Here is a 14731-nt window from a genome sequence, read left to right as displayed (position 1 = left end):
GAACATAATATTGTGCTTACTATCCAAAATGCAGGAAAGTAAATAAAAAGTATTTGAATAACATCTGTTTTTTTCCAGAAGGGGCTAGACCTCAAGATAAACCTTTCATGCAAAGCCCCTGGCCTATGTGAAGTTTTATATCAATTCCAAATAGTATAAGAGTTTTAAAGCAGTTAGTCTCCTTTCACAATTTGAACAAAGCAGAAAGGAGGAGCTGACGTCACAATGATACGACGTGGGATCTTGGAATTCCAAGATCTCAGTCGATACTTTTGCTGCTGGACGGTCATTTTGGACCTAAACCATCCCGAAGAGACGGTGACAGGGAAGAATACGTCCTGCTGATCTCAAGGACACCGCAAAGTCCCTGATTGATCCAGGAGAATCTCTTTTTGCCAGCGACAGAAGCACAGCCATTGAAGCTGCTGAAGTTGGGACAGCTCCAGAACGGGAGGAAAATGGAAAGAGAAAGTGTGTCCATCTGGTGAGGAAATCTTATTATTATAAAAGAGACTACCCCCAAAAAAATTAAAGCTAAATTAAATTTGAAAACAGAAGAGAATAAGCAGCGAAATTAAGCTACATTAGACAGTGTGTTATCCTTTTTAAAAGAAATTTCTTTTATGGATGGAACTTTTGCAAATGTTTCCTATTCTTTAAATTGAACTGATTAGTTTTTCTTCTACTACTTTATATATATATATTTTATAGCTATGGATTAAAATCTTTTTTCTTATTTTTATAATGTTGGATTGGATGGGTTGTTTTTTTTTTGCTCCATTTAAGAATTTTGTTTTTTTTTAAGCCTGGAATATAAAGAAGATATAAAAGGAATACAAAGAGGGCTGTAATAACAGAGGGAAAGGAGGCTGGAGGCTTGGGAGGCTTGGAAATATTTTCTTTTCTTTTTTCTCTTTCATCATTTGACTTTGCATTTTAAGGTTCCTCAGCTTGTTTACAAAGAATGATAGTGAGAGGAGCATGGGTTGTTTATACAGGTGCTCTTCGGGAGCTTTATTGGCAGCTGGAGTGGAGTGAAAACAAAGCCTTGTCTTGAAAGATTATAAATGAACTTGCTTTAAATTTAATAAAAAGTTTTGAATACCAGAGTGGCAGTGTTTACAAGTTGGAAGAATGGTGCAACATGAAAAAGAAACCTTAACATTGCAAAATATTATGTTTGAAATTCAAAAATTATTAGAAGTAACAGAGAAAATTGAGAAGAGGTTAGAGAACATAGATCGTAGAATAGTAAAATTTGTTGGAAAAATTGAGGATGTTCATCAAATGAAGAAAGTGGAGGTCAGAGTTCTAAAAACTGAAGGAAAAAATAAACAAAGAGACAAGATAATTGTTGATACTGACAGTGAACTGAGCGTGGTTGGAAATGGAAAGAGTGGAATATGGAAAGGGGGGATAGATGGACTGGAGCTCTACCCCAGATTTCAAAGTATAGAAGAAGAAAAGAGAGAAGAATTGATGGAACTAAGGAGAGAAATTTTGTCAGAAGCACTAGTGATAACCAAAGATATGCTGATCGAAGAAGCAGATGGAGGGTTTCGAGCTTATACAAGATATGCAATAAGCAATAAGTTGCGAAGAGAAGTCCATACAAAACTTTCTAAGGAAATAACCAGAATACTAATGCCACAAATGGCAAGAGACATAAGACTCCACTATTACTGGAAGGACACAGGTTGATGTAATGAAAACTTATCATAAAAAATTAAGTCAAATTTAGTTAAATTTAGAGCATTATATATAAAATGAAGCGATAATGGCTACAGTTAAATGATTGATTGATAATGATAATAATGCATATATATGTATTGGTTTGATAAGAGGAAATTTGATATAAGTTGCAAATGGTGACTACCAAAGGAGGTTTAGAAACTCTGTTATTAAATATAATCAATTTTTATTTAGAACATGTTATAAAGATGTCATGTTACCGGATGATATTGGGAAGAGCTAATGGAATGCCATCATGTGGTTTTGCTTTAAATCTGGAATGTTTTATATAAAAGGACATGAAAACAATTATAGTCAAATGAAGGTTGAGGTATGATGATAGTAATATTTGATATGAATTGTAGGTGATGACTGTGGAAGGGATGCACAGAAGTTTTTGTAACCAATCGACACACTTTCTACAATTTGTAATGGAAGATGGTTTTGTGGGGTTTTTTTGTGTGCTTTGTGTTTGTGTTTATTCAAAAATAAAAAACATTCTTAAAAAAACAATTTGAACAAAGCAGTTAAAAGAGGAACAGCAGTAGATGCAAACATTTCGTATTGGCTCGTCAGTACCAAACTTACAATAATATGGTTAAAAATCAACATAGAGCATAAAGTCCAGTGAGAGCGTTAATTAGACATATAATATGTGTGAACACCAAACGCACTTGTCCTTACACTCATGGAAGGTGTAGGTTGACATACAGTAGTGGCCAAAATTGTGCAAACATTTTGGGAAAAGTGTATTTTTGAGTTTTGTGCCTAATAACACCACTTTTTTTTAGGGAGTATGAGATTTTATATTAGTGGAAAGATAATTTAATCAAGAATGTAGTGCAACAAAGTTTGTTCAATTATCTGTATTTTATGAAACGTTATAGCCAAATATAGCCAGCAATAAAACACAGTTAATAGAAGCAATCATTCAATCTTGCTTTCACATAACAACAGCTGCAGAACTAAAAGACTTGGTTCACTCCATGGGAAGAAGTTGTAAGGCCATAATTCGTACTAAAGTTTACCCAACTAAATATTAACTGACACGGTGATAATTTTTGTATATCTCGTTTTTTCTACATGTTTCACTTTTCTTCTTTATAACTGCTATTCTAATAGAATAAAAGAACAATATATGTCCACAAGATACATCCAAATTAATATAAAATTCTTTAAGGGAAAGTTGGAAATTAGATGGAAATTGTCCAGGACTGTAAGATCCAGTGATGCCCTCCTGAGGAGAGTCATACCACTGTCTCCTTTAGGGCCAGTAGAATCACCTCTTCCCTCAAGAAAGCTAACATTAAGCATGGACTTAATCTAAGTCACCTCCCAAGTAGCCTACTAAACCAGGAGAGGCATAGATATAATAAAGAGGTGACCAGGTTTACAGTCCAAAGATCATTCTCCATTCCCTTATGAGTTAGAGACCCAAACTCTTCCCAACCAACATCTCAAGAGTGTGCTTCAGGCTCCTTGACAGGACCTGCCCAGTAAGAGCCCAATTCCAAGCAAATTTCTTTTTGTCATTTCTAAGAAGCAGCAATGAAAGAGGGGGAGCTTATGCATTATATTTAAGTTCCTCAATTCAAGCTGTAAAAACCCACCCCGATCGTAAGCTCAGTGCACAATGATTCCCACCGATAACTGCGAACAGCAAGTGAATGACCAAGAATATTTAGCAGAAATCGGAGTACACATGCCAGCAAGAAAAATTGGTAAATATTTATTATTGATTCAGTTTAATGGTTTGGGGAAACACTAAGAATTTGTTTAGCTCCTTATTGTCTGTGCCTGCCTGGGTTAAGAGGGGGATACAATGTCATCTTTATCATAAAACTCAGTTAACACTAGAATTAGAGAAGGCTTGCTTTAACTGAAACAGTTCCAGGATCATTTGGGATGAACTAAATGTTAGGGTTATCCTCCTCCAATTCTGTGGTGGCTTTATCTTCAATTATTTCTGGGTGATTTTTCAGAATAGCAAGACATTCTGAAAAAAATTGTTTCTCCTAGCTGGATCAAGGCATTTCCTGTCGCCTGCTTTCAGCTCACAGGGATGTCTTACTCTTAGTTGGGATACAAGCGCAGTCTTTTAATCTGAGAATATATTTCTGTCCCAGATTAAGAGGCTCTGGAATAGTGTATTTCTCTAATTCTTTTGTTATAAGTTCATTAACTTTGAAATGACATTTTTGTTAATAATTGCATTGAAGCTTTCAACAAACATAGCAATAACTAATGCAAACTAAGATAGAAAAAAGGAAAGTTCAGAAGATACAGGGGGGAAAAAAGGAAATAATTAGAAGTAGAAAAGAAAAAGACCATTAAAAATGCATAAGCTGTTATACTAACTTTCCCCCCTCTTTCAAAGTTACATTTTTTTTTAAAAAAAGACCTCTTCTTCCCATAGTCTAATGTTTATCTATATGCAGTCTAGAAATCATCTTTTCAATCCTAGTTCAGCAAAAACTCCTTTAGGAGTTACCAGAAATATCAAACAAGTATTTTATCCCTAATCAAATAGTCCAACTTTATATTCCTTTTTTGCTCTGCGTAATCTTAACCTTTAAATCATTCTTATGGCATCAAAGGATTTGGTCTTTCATAATTTGTTGGCATTTAAAACAAATCTTCAAAGTTTTTACCAGGCTTCTTTATAAATCTTATAAAGGGGCATCATCCAAGATTTCTTGCCATACCTGTTCCACATCTAAGTCCTTTTCATGATTTGTCTTTTGCTCTCCCATTTTAGTAATCTCCATTTGGTTGTCCTTGATCATGTAAAAGTTTCTTAAAATTTTTCTCTTCAACTTCTAAAAGTTTATCCATTGAAATGTCTATATGAGATATTAGCTATTAATATTTCAGTCCATATTTTTTAAAAAATATCCTTAAGATAAGAAAAAGTTATACTCAGTTTAGTCATTTTATCTCTTTTCTGCCTGCTCCTTTAGTTCTCTGTGCTGTCCAGTCTCAACCTTAATCAAGTCTCAGTTCCTAATATGGGTTTGGTTTCCTTTCAGTCATTTCCCATCAGTATATGATTTAATTATATATTTGTTTTTCAAATCTTACAGCAAAAATAGAATCAATCTTTCAAATCTTTCTGGTCTCCCAATCCATTTAAAATATTCTTACGTCAACGTTCTATTTCCCCCCCTTTTTTTCCAACTGCATAATGTTTTAAATTCTTTTAAGTATTTAAAATTTTAAATTTCTTAAATCTGAAAGAGGTAAAACTCATTAGCTACCAGATTAAGCTCACGGTTTTGAAGGTCTCTAATATCCACAAAATGTTAACAAATCGTGAATTTAAATTTAAAAGATAAACAAGCAGTGGTGAAACAGCATTATTCTGTCTATATTACATCATTCTGTGCCTATGATTTCAACACATTTTTACACATAGGTGATTAAAATATGGCATCCATGATATTTTTGACATGTTCCCTCCTTATTTTATTGATTTGTAGCAAGGAGCATAAACCTGACTCTAATTTGGATTAACTTTCTGAGAAAAATTATAAGATTATAACATTTGCCCTGTATTTAAGATTAGTAACATAATTCCCCACAAGTCAAACTTTTCAGCCAGAAAATATTACTTTGGTGGCATCACTGCTCAGCACAGAGCTAAGGGAAAAATAGAACTCAAAATAAATACTGATCTTTCATTATTGCCAGGTTATTTATGTTTCATAGCAATCTACTTATATAGAAAACTATATTATTTGCTCTTATTACTATGGGAAATACAGCAAGACCACATGGTCAGGTATGCATACATTCCTAACATTAGAAATTAAAAATCGTATTAGAACATTATAGTGGAGCATTGTCTATCCAATGGTTTTAGTATGTAAGGAGTTTTAGAATACTGGAAATAATTTTCATGCTAGATTCTTACACACACACTCTCTCTCTCTCATTCTCCCCCTCCCTCCCCTCCCAAGACAGATATATCCCACAGTGGAAATGGACATCTTCTATGACTTATGTGCTTCTGGCCATTTCTTACCTGCTGATCATCATATTGTTTGGACTTGTGGCATCCCAAGGTAAATCAGCTATTTTGATTTCTGACATACTGGGTGGGCTTCAGGAGAAACCATTGTAGAAAGTGGCTTTAAAACTCTCTCAAATCCTTAGTATTCTAGAAAGAGCAAGTTACTGAACCCACAAAGCATACATTAATTTCCAGTATATACTAAGCATCTTTTTGTTGCGTAGTAAAAAAATAATAATATTCACACCATTGTCTTTTAAGGAGGCAAAACCCCACCTGATGAATATGGTACTTGCAGTCTTAATCTCTCCAATATACAAAACCTATTTTAAAAATCCCCAAAAGTGATTAAATGTATGTAAGAATCAGTCAAGCTTAATGTCCATATAGGCTGCTTTGTAAAGGTGAGCTTGATGTAATCCCAACTCCAGCCATTCCACTCATACGCCAATCATGAGAATGACAGTTTCCTTGGTCTACTTATGAGGAATGGTTAACAAGAGTTGTAAATCTCACCTTTGTTTTGGAGAAATTAACATCAACTCAGATTGAGCATCCAATCACGATTCACCTCACAAAATCACACTTGGCCAATAAAGAATTCTATTCTATTCTATTCCAAAAATCTGCTAGCCAACAAAAGCTGGCAAGATATCAGCTCACCATGGTGTTCACAGTATGTGCCCTGAAAGGCATGAGCTTATGAAAGCACAAATATATTAATCAAGGACGAAAGAAGGAGGGAGGGAGGGAGGGAGGGAGGGAGGGAGGGAGGGAGGGAGAGGGAGAGCAACTGTAATTTGTGAAGGATACTTTCCTTTGAGGCTTGAGACATATATGATGTAGAATTCGAAAGCTAACTCCAGGTCTAGATTTTTTTTCAGAGTGCTTAAGATCCCTTTTGAATATGGTATTTTATTACTTTTATTAACTAGTAATATTATTGTGTACATTTCTATTCCTACAGGAAAGAGCAAACGGCAGCAACCTCTAGAAAGCGGTAAGTCATTCTCAAGAAGTGAAGGCGCTGCTGGCCCTAATTGTTGGGTGTGGGGGGTACTAATTAAAGGAGATCCCAACAGAGCCCACAATCAATGGAGCCCTTTAGGAGAATAAATATCAATAAAGCACATTTTCCACGCAGGATTATACTCTAGTGCCTCAGTTTTAACCAAGTAATTTATTTGCATACCATGTGATCTGCTTTCTACAGTAAGTTGTTGCTTAGATATGGAAGGGATTTTGGAGGTCTTCTAATTCATCTCCCTGTCCAGGGCCATCATTTATTTCCACTACAATTGTGGTTCAGACATCTCTAAGGCAATTGTGTTTCCCTCTCTTCTAAATTCTAACATGGCATCTTCTTCTTTTCAATGTACTAAATAATTTACTGAGACTAAGTTTATTCCTTTGAGTTCTTCCAGAGGGAAACACTTAATTCACTCATGCTGTACTTGGTGCACAGCTGAAGTACATGCATTCCAAAATGCCAGTGTAATATAGCAGACATCTAGACCAAAACCTCTGGCAACCGAAGCCAGAAAAGTTCTTTTATTTTCTTCTTTGCCAGTGTACCCATGTGGAGCCAAAAGCAGAGAATGGAAATATTTTGATGGTGCATGTTACTTCTTCTCCCTCCAACAAGTTATTTGGCACACAGCAAAGGGTCAATGTGAAGAACAGAATTCAGAATTGGTAGTCATCACCAATCAGTATGAACAGGTAAGGATCCTGGCATTTGTTTGGGAGAAGGTGTAAGTTTACAAGTTGCTACCAACTCCTAACTAGCTATGTTGGGAGGGAACATTTCCCCACCCACTACTTCTCTGTTCCAAGTTACTGCCTTTTTTTCCACCTTGATTTTTGAAAGGCATTTTACCTTAGGGTAAAAAAGCAACTAGGAGTGGATTTACTTTGAATACATTCCACAGGTAGAATAGGCTTAGATATGTCCTCTGGTGCATTTTCAAACAAAGCAAGATGATCTATACAAAGCACTCGTCATTATTTTGGTACATCGGGATATTCATTAAAGCTGGGTATTTTCTTTTTCTTTTTGGAGAGCAGATTGCAGGATCTATATATTGTGCCACTGAATTTTGCCCTGTCACCGAAAAAACAATATCACCTGCATGATTTGGAAGGTCTTCTTTACAAAAAAATCTGTCCAAACAAAGCTTTCCCCCTCAATGATAATACACCTCTTGGAATTCTAGTCTTGCCCCTTGCAGTGATAGCATGAAACCACTACTTTGCCCACCACAATGTAACCGCAAACAAAGAAACATCTAACAAGAACAACCAAAACGTTGTCAACCTCTATGATAAATAACAATCATAGCTGTTAACTATTGACCGGTTGCTGTAATATTAGGTTATCCATGAAGGAATGTCGCTGCAGATTCTAGTCAGGGGTATAGTTCTGGGACATGCCAAATCAGCTCATTATGATTTATGTCTGTCACAAGAGAGCCCATACGCTATATATGTTCCTATTGCCTATCTACACTCATAACAAACCATACTGATACAAAGTGATATTGCAAGTTAGGTAGAACTAAGAATCACCAGAAGCTAAAATAGGTGACATGGGGATAATTTGAGACTAAATGAAAATGCCTGGTAATCTTAACTGAAAAAAGAGGCAAGAGAACATATAAACTAGAAATGGGCCACCTTTTCCTCGTTTAGCATTAGCCTTTTAGTCCCAAAGTGGAAATGGAATATATCTACAAGTGGCAACTGTCTTCCCATAAAATAAATAAACTGAACTGTTTGGTACTGCCTAAGCCAATATGGTACTATAGGGAAGTGGGAAACAGAAAATTCAGTTTCACTCTGGTTTGTTTTTCTAAGCTAGTGGCAACCACAAAACTGTTCAAGGGCAGGATTTCAAGGGCAGGATCAGAAAAGCAAGATAAAGTAAGAGTTCCCTTCAGTGGGGAAATTGGGCTACAGTGACTTAAAGAAGTAGCAACACAAATCCTAGATTCTTAATGAGTTTCTCTACAATGCAGTTAAGCCAGAAATAAATCAGTTAAGTTCTTCAAAAGTGAGGTCTAGTGTGGCTTCAAAATGGCATAGACTCCATATATGCATGTGTCCACTGGTTACTAAATTTTCTGTTTCTTTTAGAAGAAGAAGTAGCCATACATATGCTGGAAGCATTGCTTAGCTCTGAAGACCTCCTATTGAAACTGCAACTTTGTAGGAGCTTTGGATCTCATTTCTCTGCCTTCCTCAAAGGATCTAGGGAAATGTAGTTTGCAATATCAGAAAGGACTTTCTGTCCCATGTTTAGATCAAGGCAACAGGTCAACAGAATATTCCAGAGAAATGGCTCCTCCTTTTTTTTAAAAAAGGAAGAGGGGTGGTTTCTTCTATGTTCTTTTTATGTGGGAAAGAAACATAGAACTGATGGCAGAAAAAAAACAAGAACATTGCAATTGGAAGATGATGTTTGTCAGAGGATCTTATTGAATGCTACAAATGAGGCAAATCAATTTCATAATCAAAGTTTTAACAGGATGGTTTCTTACACACACACACACATATCAGAGTCATGGTCACTGAATTAAGCAAAACATATTTTTGGAATAAGCACTTTAGAAAGGCCTTGTAATATATGACTGTAGTTAATTACTATGAATACAGATAAAAGAATTCTTCCAGATGTATTCAACTTAAATATTTTGGAACACTGTTGTTGTTGTTGTTGCTGCTTCTGCTGTTATAACTTTTATTCCTTTTTCCTTCCCCAACTTTTGGCACCCTAGAATTTCCTCCAGGATCAAAGCAGAAATGAGCGCTACTGGATTGGACTCAGTGATCACAATGATGAAGGGCAATGGAGATGGGTGGATGGCACAGACTACAGAACCAGCTTCAAGTAAGACAAGCCTGTGCAATGCAATTTTCTTATCCTACCGTACCATTAGGCAGGTGTCTTAACAAATTTCCTGAATTTTCCAGTCTGAAAAAGCAGAAACACAAGTTTCATGTAGTTCCTTTCCTATTAAAAGTATTCAACATCCTAAACCAGTATTTCTAAAACTTGACCACTTTAAGATGTATGGACTTCAATTCCCAGAATTCCCCAGCCAAAATGCTGACATTCCTAGAACTCCCCACCCAGAATGCTGGACTGGGAACTCTGGGAGTTGAATTCCACAGGTCTTAAAGTGGTTAAGGTTGAGAAACACTGCCCTAAATTAACAGACATGAACTCTGCCACAAAACATAAATTTCCATAATGCTTGGGAGAAAAGACTAATATGGGACTGCATTGATAGCTTAAGCATTCCTTCTTAACCAAGCCTCTCCATATTCTTTGTTCACTTGTTTTATTATGAGGCAGGAGTAGAGAACCTGTTCCTTCGTAATGTTATTAAACTACAACCCAGAGCAACCCCAACCAAAAAATATGAGAATGGTGGATGCCAGAAACAGAAGTACAGAAGCTCCTGGCAGTCCAAAGGCCTGCTGTCTTAAAATGCTGCCATTGGACTGGGCAGGAGGAAAAGAACTGCATGTAGAATACCAGAGAATCTATTCTAAATATTCCATTCTTCTAAAGATAGAAGAATAAGGAGGCCAAGTCCCTGTTAGCACAAAGAAGAATTGTCTCTGTTTGTAGTGAGTAGACCCGTGATGGCGAACCGATGGCACACGGAGCCCTCTCTGCGGGCACACGAGCTGTTGCCCCAGCCAGCTCCACCACCACGTGTGCATACCGCCCACCAACCAGCTGATTTTGGGGTCTCTGCCAGGCATGCGAGGGAGGCACACATGTGGGAGATGTGCATGCATGTGCGGGGATGGGGGATCGCGCACGTATGCATGGGGTGGGGGGAGCGAGGGGGCCATGTACCCCTGTGCCCGTTTTTGATCCCAGGAGGCTGCAGGGAGGCCAGCTAGGCCCAAAATGGGGCACGGGGGGAGGGGGGGTTAGGCTGAATAGGTTTCAGGGGCACGCGGGGGGTGTCGTGCCCTCATTGCATTATGGGTGTGGGCATGCGTGTGCACTTTCGTCACACAATGACAAGAAGGTTAGCCATCACTGAACTAGACGTTGCATATTACACAATTCTATGCTGCATTGAATATTTTTTAATCCATCTTCCTGTTACCTTCCTCACACCTTCCATTTAACACCCACATGCGGAAAGAGTGAGCTTTACCTGCACAGAATGTTTCCATTAGATATCCCTATAAAATATCTGTTACTTATGGTACTTTTGTGGCTTTCAAATACAATTTTGACCAATACAGTATTGACAAATAACTGGCAGGAGCGAGGAACCAAGATAGCATTTATTTTTTTTAAGCATACTTAAATCTGTAATACCTTAAGGAACCACTGGAGGGGAAAATGCAATGCACCCTTTAAAACAATGTATAGTTGATCTACCGTATTTTTCGGAGTATAAGATGCACCGGAGTATAAGACACACCAAGATTCTGAAGAGGCAAATTAAAAAAAAAGTTTTTGCACTCTGCAGACCTCCCAAAAACAGCCCGTTTTTTGTTAAAACCGGCCTTTTTCTGTCAAAAAAGGGCATGCATAGCCTTTAGGAGGCTTGTAGAGTGCTCCTGGGGCTGGGGGGGGGGCAAAAATGAGCAAAAAACAACCATTTTCGCTCATTTTTGCCCTCCCCAGCCCTGAAGAGCACTCTATAAGCCTCTAAAGGCTATCTATGGCCATTTTTGCAAAGTGGGTGGGGTTTCAGGAGGCCAAAAATGCTGTATTCAATGTATAAGACGCAGCCAGATTTTCACCCTCTTTTTTGAGGGAAAAAGGTGCATCTTATACTTTGAAAACTACGGTACTTGAAGTGACAGCTCAATGAGATCTTCCAAATGAGGGCAACATCCATATATACTAATGCATGATGAGCCTGTTGGTCATGTGACTTCATAACTGAATACTTGCAGTTATGAGCAATTTAAACAGCTGGTGCTCTTGGCTATCTTGCTTATTTCCTGAGACCCTATCAGAGGAGTGCTTGGCATAAGATAAAGGAGATCATATACAGAATTGCTAGCATGCTACCAGTAAGCATGTCTATGGCCCATGCTTATAGATTCCTAATGTCTGAAAATAGCCAAAGCAACTCCAATGCATTGGGCTTGAAAAGATAGTGAGATGAAAAAGCTGGTCATCTAACAATGGCTTTAAACATCAAATGTTTCTCCTACAAGATGGCCTCGCTGGTGAAGAGGATTAGTTGACCCAGTTGATCACTAGGAGGAACCATAGCTGCTAGTTATCCTCTGTTTTCAGCTATTCCTTCTAACTAGAATAAAGAACATAGTGAGGTTTCTTCCCTTTGCCTCGTTCTCCTCTTTCAAGAAGAGGTTCAGTTTGGAGCTGAATAAGCACAGACACATTCTAAAAATCCTACAAAATCTGGAATTTACCTACTCATTCATCACTACTCTCCATGCTGCTCATTCATTACACATATTTTTGCCAACCACCTTCCCTTTCACTGCTAGCTAGATGAACAAGCAGTGTTAACAAGGAGAACATGGAGACTCAGCTAGCTAGCTGTGGACTTCTACTGAGCCTTGGTCATTGACAAGAAGTAAGCAATATCAACCATTAGGGATACACTTATTCACAAGTAAGAAGTAAAATGAAGAAAGTTATGAAGATGGCAAATGTGGGAGACAGTGGCCATCCCAAATCATTTTAATGAGGTAATTTGTATTTAATCCCCAAGAAGCAGCCAAGGGTGGAATTACATGTGAAAAAGACTTTAGGAATTTCGGTAAAAGCCTCCAGATGTTGATGAATTAGAATTTCTAATATACCTCAACATTGATTATAATACTGTTGGCATTTGTAAATCCAAAAGAGCACTAATTGCATGTCCTTGTATATCTTCTAAGAGTCAGGTGAAGAAACATTCTTCTCCATAGATGAGAAGACAATGATATAAGATGCAGAGCATGGTGTAGAGATAGATATTGCGTTAATATTAAACCAGTCCCAATCTGGCGGATCCCCTGTTGAACATTGAAGGCCTACATATGGTTTCTGAAGTTTCATACTGGAAAACAGTGGGGTATATATGACTGACCCAAAGCCCCAATGGAAAAGTACAGACCTTTTGCGTTAGGTTATACTTGGCAGGCAGAAGATGATATGGGTGAAAAGAAAAGAAATCTCTTTCTGAATTTCTCTCAGACTAACTTGACTATCTTCCTTTTTTTAGGTATTGGTCAGAAGGTGAACCCAATGACCACAGCAGTAATGAAGACTGTGCCGAAATCTATCAGGCTGGCAAATGGAATGATGTATCCTGTAATACAAAAAAATTTTATATATGCAAAAAACCTTTACCTTCCTGAAAAATTATGGGCAGAAAAAATTGAAGGAGAAGGAAATCAAGTACTTTGGAATCCCAACTGTCCTGCTGGAATGTAGCTATATTTTCACACACACAAAAAAAAAACACCTATCAACTCTGTGTGTGTGTGTGTGTGTGTGTGTGTGTGTGAATACATCAACCCAATCAACTAGCAGAGCATAGCATCACATAGCATAGCACCAGGGGTGAAATTCAGCAGGTTCTGACAGGTTCTGGGGAACTGGTGGCGGAAATTTTGAGTAGTTCGGAGAACTGGCAAATGCCACCTCCATCTGGCCCAAGAGTGGGGTGGGAATGGAGATTTTGCAACATCCTTTTCCTGCCACGCCCACCAAGCCACACCCACAGAACCGGTAATTTTAAAAAAATGAATGTCACCACTGCGTAGTACATTGTACTTAGATACTTTGGTTGGAGCCACTTTTGTAATGGTGAAATGACTGTTCAGATCCCAGGATTTTTTGAACACATAAACCAGCCAAAGGCTGACGTTAATCTAGGAGCATTTCCCATGACCTGTAACCATTTCTCAATCTAATCACCGAACTATCTAGAATTCTCCGTAATAATTGTGAATCTGCTCAGAGGCCACTGAATCTATGTTCATTTAGCCTGTTCCAAGGTTGAACCTTGGTTGTGAAAACTGGTACCTGCAAGGATAAATCAAGACATTGATGCTGTAAGACAGGGGTGTCCAAACTTGGCAACTTTAAGACTTGTGGACTTCAACTCCCAGAATTCCCCAGCCAGCTCTGCTGGCTGGGGAATTCTGGGAGTTGAAGTCCACAAGTCTTAAAGTTGCCAAGTTTGGACACCCCTGCTGTAAGACAACAGCATATTTTAGCATACATTAGTTATAGTGATCTTGTTTAATTGTTAAAACAAATAATACTAAGATTGCAGCAGGCATCCTTCCCCATGCAACAAGAGGTCTTCATTGTATTTAAGTCTTCACTTGAAATCTGCACATCACCTTAGAAAGATTTATCTCAATTGGCACTGGACAGATTGTTTAGTGTGGGGGACAGGCAAAGTCTGTCCATTTCAATAACTTCACCCTGTTCCTACCTATCCTTTTCAAAGTATTTTGCAAAGCCTCCTAATAAACTTCAATTTGGAGACATTTTCTTCACGTCGGTTTATTGGTGCTTTTCTCTAATAAATCTAATGGTGGAGTACCTAGGATTAAACTCAGATCAAATGATTTTTCCTCCATTTCCCCTGAAGAAAGCTAATAATATTAAATAAATGAAAATGTAAACTAATTTTCTAACTTAGCTAAAGATATCCAGTATCACCAATAACTGGGACTGCTAAAGAAAGAAACTGGGGAAAATTACTGGGGAAAATCTACTTAGATAAAACCTAATGCCCATTATTTCTGGTGCGTGTTTCTATGACAGTGGAGAATCATTCCTAACCATCTTCTCCGTGGTCCCTTTATTCTGTACCTGAACACCAATTCTGTATCACGTCTCCCCTACGCTTTCTTTTTCTCAGACAGAATGTGCTCTTTCAGCTTGTCCTCATATGCCATGTCCTCAAGTGCTGGTATCACCTTTGTTGCCTTCTGAACCTGCTGAATCCCATCAATGTCTTTGTGAAAATGTGG

At 37.8% G+C, this 14731-nt stretch overlaps 1 protein-coding gene across 1 annotated transcript; it reads left to right on the top strand.

Moving 5' to 3' along the window:
- Positions 1-3329: 3329 nt before the first annotated feature.
- Positions 3330-14242, top strand: LOC309387478 (hepatic lectin-like). The gene is made up of 6 exons (XM_081943969.1): positions 3330-3452; positions 5691-5795; positions 6711-6743; positions 7314-7465; positions 9520-9632; positions 12964-14242. The coding sequence occupies exons 1-6, from the start codon at positions 3365-3367 to the stop codon at positions 13097-13099; spliced, it is 627 nt and encodes a 208-aa protein (XP_081800095.1). The 5' UTR covers positions 3330-3364; the 3' UTR covers positions 13100-14242.
- The last annotated feature ends 489 nt before the right edge of the window (positions 14243-14731 follow it).

The sequence above is a fragment of the Natrix helvetica genome (genome assembly GCF_964273705.1).
Source record: "Natrix helvetica genome assembly, chromosome: 1".
NCBI classification, from domain to species: Eukaryota; Metazoa; Chordata; class Lepidosauria; order Squamata; family Natricidae; genus Natrix; species Natrix helvetica.
This window is presented reverse-complemented; position numbering and strand designations above follow the sequence as displayed.

What these genes read in the sequence shown, in the direction of transcription:
- LOC309387478 (XM_081943969.1), top strand. Translation starts at nt 3,365, where the DNA reads ATGATTCCCACCGATAACTGCGAACAGCAAGTGAATGACCAAGAATAT. An exon ending in TGGACTTGTGGCATCCCAAG is followed by an intron (nt 5,796 to 6,710) that starts GTAAATCAGCTA and finishes CTATTCCTACAG; the next exon opens with GAAAGAGCAAACGGCAGCAA. An exon ending in TCACCAATCAGTATGAACAG is followed by an intron (nt 7,466 to 9,519) that starts GTAAGGATCCTG and finishes TTGGCACCCTAG; the next exon opens with AATTTCCTCCAGGATCAAAG.